General features: G+C 49.5%; 1 protein-coding gene across 2 annotated transcripts in view; it reads left to right on the top strand.

Annotated features, from left to right (window-relative positions):
• The first annotated feature begins 674 nt into the window (after window positions 1-674).
• Window positions 675-6,000, top strand: part of LRP11 (LDL receptor related protein 11) — a 55,570-nt gene continuing 50,244 nt past the window's right edge. Inside the window, exon 1 of one of the 2 annotated variants that reach the window (XM_061428266.1) lies at window positions 675-1,745. In XM_061428266.1, coding sequence (XP_061284250.1) covers window positions 1,112-1,745 — 634 coding nt within the window. In that variant the 5' untranslated portion in view covers window positions 675-1,111. The remainder of the gene's footprint in view (window positions 1,746-6,000) is intronic. The other variant, XM_061428265.1, reaches the window with a different exon arrangement.

Raw genomic sequence — 6,000 nt, 5'->3', positions numbered from 1 at the left:
CATCCTCTGTCATCCCCTTCTCCTCCTGCCCTCAATCTTTCCCAGCATCAGGGTCTTTTCAAATGAGTCAGCTCTTCATATCAGGTGGCCAAAGGATTGGAGTTTCAGCTTCAACATCAGTCCATCCAATGAACACCCAGGACTGATCTCCTTCAGGATGGACTGGTTGGATCTCCTTGCAGTCCAAGGGACTCTCAAGAGTCTTCTCCAACACCACAGTTCAAAAGCATCAATTCTTCAGCGCTCAGCTTTCTTCACAGTCCAACTTTCACATCCATACATGACCACAGGAAAAACCATAGCCTTGACTAGACGGACCTTTGTTGGCAAAGTAATGTCTTTGCTTTTTAATATGCTGTCTAGGTTGGTCATAACTGTCCTTCCAAGGAGTAAACGTCTTTTAATTTCATGGCTGCAATCACCATCTGCAGTGATTTTTGAGCCCAGAAAAATCAAGTCAGCCACTGTTTCCCCATCTATTTGCCATGAAGTGATGGGGCCAGATGCCATGATCTTAGTTTTCTGAATGTTGAACTTTAAACCAACTTTTTCACTCTCTTCTTTCACTTTCATCAAGAGGCTCTTTAGTTCTTCACTTTCTTCCATAAGGGTGGTGTTATCTGCATATCTGACGGCTACCTTCCCCGCCCACAAAAAAAAAAGGGTGGGGGTGCGGAATATGGACGGGGCCGAACTTGCGGGGGGCGGGCCCGGAGGGGCGGGGCTGGGCGAGGCTTGACACGCCCCACTTCCCGCGGCCGCTGTTCACCTCCGGGTGCTGATCCGGTAGACGCGGCCTCCTTCTTGACGATCTGCTTCCCGGCTCCTGGCAGAGAGTCGCTGTCGCGCCCGGACTTCTGGGAAGGGACGAGGAGCGGTGCCAGGGCGGCGGGCCGGCTATGCCTCCAGCCGCTACGATTCCCGCCGGCGACTGCGCGCCTGCGGCCTCGGGGGCGCAGCGGGGCCCCGGGGAGGCCGCGCTTTGAGGTCTCCGGTGCCTAGCGCCCGCCGCGGCCGCGCCGGAGAACCCCGGGGCCGGCGCTCACCCGTATTCCCTCTCCCTAGCACTCTGACGCCCGGCGTCGCCTCACTTCCTCCGCCGCCGCCCGTCATGGCCTCTGCCGCCCGGGAGAGCGCGGGCTTGGGGCGCAGGCGCCCGCCGCCGCGCCGGGCACTGCCTGGATTGTTGCTGCTGTGCTTGTGGCTGCCCGGTGGCCGCGCGGCCGGCTCGCCCTCCGCGCCGCTGTCCGAGCTGCATGCGCAGCTCTCGGGGGTGGAACAGCTGCTGGAGGAGTTCCGCCGACAGCTACAGCAGGAAAGGCCGCAGGAGGAGCTGGAGCTCGAGCTGCGCGCGGGCGGCGACCCTCAGGAAGGCTGCCCGGGCCCCGGGGGCGGCGGCTACAGGGCCAGGCCCGACGCCATCATCCGCACCAAGGACTCGATCGCGGCCGGCGCCAGCTTCTTGAGCGCGCCGGCGGCCGTGCGGGACTGGCGGCAGTGCCTGCAGGCTTGCTGCCTCGAGCCGCACTGCTCCGTGGCCGTGGTGGAGCTGCCCCGGCGGCCCGCGCCCCCGGCCACCGCGCTCGGCTGCTACCTCTTCAACTGCACCTGGCGAGGACGCAGCGTCTGCAAGTTCGCGCTGCACCGAGGTTACAGCAGCTACAGCCTCAGCCGCTCCCCAGAGGGCGAGCAGGAAGGCCTGGAAGCCGGCGCCCCGGCCCTCACCCGGGCCTCGCCTCGCCTGGGTAAGCACGCCACCCGAGGCCCGGGCCTGGTCGCTTGGGCCCTGCTGTCGCTGCCCTTGTACCTGTTGGTGGCTGCGTCTGGGAGACCTGCCTAGGCAGGACCACTGGGCCCTCCTCAGTCAAGTCAGAAATGAAACATCCGGCTTTGATGTCTCAGTCCTAGGGATGTTTTTTGAGAAACCCCTAGTAGATTGGGTGGAAGCGGGCACGGTGGACTGCTTCTGGAATTTTTCTTAACTTAGGGAGGAATACTGATCTGAAAAGATTCACAGAAATTTGATTTAATGGAAGAGAAAATTTCAGGGGGGAAAGTCTATTTTAGTCTCAGAGGTTCTTATAAGGTATGGTCTGTGTCAAGTAATTACAAGAACAAAATCTAATTAGATGCCAGATTGCTCATAGCAATCACCCTTATTTCTTAGCTTGGCTCTCAGGATTCATGATTCCACCTAAAGTTGCTTTCATCAGACAAAATTCGGAAGGGAATAGGTCAGGTTATTTTGAAGTGGGTCTAACTATTTCCTATGAAATAGTTTTTTAAGGAGTGGGGAGAAAAGGAACTCAATTAATTGAAAATAAAATTTAAAGCACCTCTCTTTTGAAGAGGAGCTAAAAAAGATGCTTTTTGCTTGATGGTTTTTATTCTGGGGATGATCAGAATGAGAATTAAGACCTAAACAGGAGGCAAAAAAAAAAAAAAAAGTGGCAGGTGGAGATAAGGTATCAGGAAATAAAACCTTGATTGGGCCTGCTTGTGTTCAGCTGAGTGTGATTGATTGCACTCTGTTGCTGTTTGCTTTATGATGACGCAAAAGTGAAATCATAACAAGACTAGAGGGGCATAGCCTCAGCCACTTTGGAAATCTTGAGTCTCCATGATCTTTAGGTCCAAAGAGAATGGTCTGGAAATCTGTGTCCACAATGGCCCACCTCCCTTCCCACCTCCAGTGGAATAAACATCCAAGGTCACCTGAGATTTCTAGGCCTTAAGGCACACACTGCAAAGGACCCCAAAGTTTTCTCCCTGAAGTGGAGGCGGGAGGCACTTTCACCTACATCCCCGAGCCCACCCATGGCTGTTTCACACACGGCTTTCCTCTGCCCAAGCAGGGATTCAAAAATAAATCCCAGCACCAATGAAACAAAATCCCTTTCCCTTCTCACTGCACAATTGGAGAAAACCAGCATTGCCAAATGGAGCTTTCTTATAAGCCAGTGGAAACAGGAAAGTGGAAACAAGGAAAGAATATATCTGCCATGGGGGGTTGGGGGACTTTAGTTTATTGTAGAAGTTTCTGAATCCTTTTTTCTTCTACTTCCTTTTTGACCTTCCTTTCTCTGGGCGGGGGCGGGGGGAAGTTTGTCTAGTAATTCACTTTGGAGATGCTCAAGGGTACACCCAGAGGACCACTGGGCTTGGTCCTTATTCAGGAAAAGAGCTGCTCTGCTCACAAGTTCTTTGGATCCCAGGAATATGGAAACATGGAAGGGTGCCGCTTGGCCCAAATGCCCTCATTCTGTCTGCAGAGAGGGCAAAGGTCTCCTCATTCTGTCTGCAGAGAGGGCAAAGGTCTCCTCATTCTGTCTGCAGAGAGGGCAAAGGTCTCCTCATTCTGTCTGCAGAGAGGGCAAAGGTCTCGTGTTTTTCCTGCCTAGATCCTTAACCTCCTGAAGTTCCCTGTGCTTCTGAGACTAAGTGGTTCCTTCTTGAATGTTTTTTGTTTTTCTGAAGCTGTGAGCACATGTAGTTTAAGGCTAAAGGAGCATGAAAATGGTTTAGAAATTTACAGAAAATGTTTTAGGGTCCATTTGAGGGTGAATACAAGGATTATGAAAAAAGGGCAGGGGGCCAGGTGGAATTGCACAGTTCACATTTTTAGCGGACCCCATCAGCCCTGTTTTTTGTTATAGCAGACCCCATCAGCCCTGTTCTTTGTGGACATTTATTGAGTTTGATAAGTGGCACTGCTATAAGCTCCTTAGACACATGAACTCACTCTGTCCTCACAAATCTGTCCTTTCCAAATCTAGGTTCTCTCATAATCTCCAGGGTACTCGAAGCCTTGGTGAGAGAAAGTAACCTGTCTAAAGGTATCATAGAACCTGCTTTGTGGAGCTATGCATTGTAAGTTGTGAGCTGTGCTGTGTGAGTTGTGAACTGTGTTGTGTGAGTTATGACCTGTGTTCTGTGGAGCTGTGAGCTGTGTTATGTGAGCTGTGAGCTGAGTTATATGAGTCGTGAGCTGTGCTCTGTGAGTTGTGGAGCTGTATTCTGGGGCAACTTGAATGCTTTCTCCAACAGCATCAGGACACCTGGAAGCAGAGATGCCCTCAGTTGAGTTTCCAGGGTGAGACTGACTAAGCAGCTACCTGGGATGATGGGAGAAGGTGGGAAGGAGTGGAGAATGCTGGAGAGAGAGGTGTGCTGAATTGACGCAGTCTTCCTGCAGTCGTGTGCAAAGGGCAGGGCAGGGGGCTTGCGGTCCTGAGTCCTGAATTTGAGAGCCGGCTCTTCTCCGTGAGGTTCCCTGCTCATCCTCCTAGGACTTGAGTGCTGGCCTTGCCTCCCAGCTGGGCTGTCATGAGGATCAAGGGTGGACATGCTTTGTGAATTAGAAAGGCGGTTCCCACGTACCTGATGTCACTATGGGACCTTGGCTGTATTGTGTGGCTGACTGGAGGACCTGGGGGTCGATGTTTTCTGATGAAAGTGAGGAGCAGCAGGAAGGAGGCAGTGGAGCGGTTAGGACCTCAGGGGACCCAGAGAATACAGTCTCCAAGAGCTCACGGGCCAGCACCCTTATGCTCTTTCCACTGGATATTCGGCCTGAAAACCAGGATCTCTGGGCAAACGCTGGGTAATCTGAGAAGTCAGGCTTGCATCTGTATTAGGGAAAGTCAGTGTTGGACAGAGCTCTGCCATCCCCTCTGTAAACCCATGCATAGCCACCCCCGGCCTTTCTCTCATCTACTCCAAGAGCAAAGGAAAGAACTGACCTGGGAATGTTCAAAGCTCATCCCTCCGTGAGTGCCTGACCTATTGCATGTTTCTCACATTTTCAACCTCTCCCTTTTGTGTTATAAATAAATATCACAAAGGAGTTGCAAATAATTATGTAATACTATTGAGATAACCAGTGGGAATACATTGAGACCTGCAACTCTGATCACACAGAAATTCCAAATGGGTTAAAGAATTAAATAAATAATTTGTTTAAAAATTAGGCCGTAGGTTACTCCATACATAGAAGATTTGAAGAAAATAAATTTCACTATTATACATCTGGGGGGAAGATAACTTTCTAATCAATTAAAGAGATCATAAAGAGAAAGGATGTAGTATACACATGTTTTTAAAAACTTCATTATGTCAAGAAACAAAAGAAATTGCAAATAGAAGTCTGGGAAGGTATGAGACCAGTGTATTTATTATATTAATAGCAAGCTTATGTGAATCAGGAGCTTCTCTGGTAGCTCAGCTGATAAAGAATCCTTCTGCAATGCAGGAGACCTGGTTCTGTGAATTAGTAAGAAAAACAAAAAGAAGTAGGTAAAGCATATGAATACAGCTTCCAGAAGAGGATATTTAATTGATAAACATGGAAAAATGTTCAGCCTTAGAAATAATCAGAAAAACTCATTTAATACCAGGTTACTGTTCCCAAGTGGCACCAGTGGTAAAGAACCCGCCTGCCAATGCAGGAGACCTTAGAGACTCTTTCAGTCCCTGGGTCAGGAAGATCCCCTGGAGGAGGGCATGGCAACCCACTCCAGTATTCTTGCCTGGAGAATCCCATGGACAGAGGAGCCTGGCAGACTATAAGTCCATAGGGTCACAAAGAGTCGGACACAACTAAAGTGACTTAGCACACACACATGCACTGTTGTTACACTGGCAATAATAAGTTTACTGAAGTTACATTGATGTGCATGTGGAGAACTTATACATGGTCACTGGAAGTGTACACTGAAATGTCTCTTTTGGAAATCAATCAAGAAAGACATCAGAGAATGTTAAAATATTCATTCTCCTGAGATATGTTTTAAGGAAAATGATCCATGCTAAAGAAAAGTATGAGCAAAAAAATTATTGTGGCATTATGTATGATGGTGAAGAAAATTGGTAACAAAGTAATGTCCAGTAGTAGAGGCTAGGGACTTAAAGTGACAACTGTGAAGCTTATACAGTGACACAAGCAATGGTAGGATATATGAATAAATATCAATAAGTAAGAATACATCAATAAGTTGGGTT

The sequence above is a fragment of the Bos javanicus genome, chromosome 9 (assembly GCF_032452875.1).
Source record: "Bos javanicus breed banteng chromosome 9, ARS-OSU_banteng_1.0, whole genome shotgun sequence".
Taxonomy (NCBI): domain Eukaryota; kingdom Metazoa; phylum Chordata; class Mammalia; order Artiodactyla; family Bovidae; genus Bos; species Bos javanicus.
The sequence above is the reverse complement of the archived record's forward strand: the minus strand, read 5'-3'. Positions and strand labels throughout refer to the sequence as shown.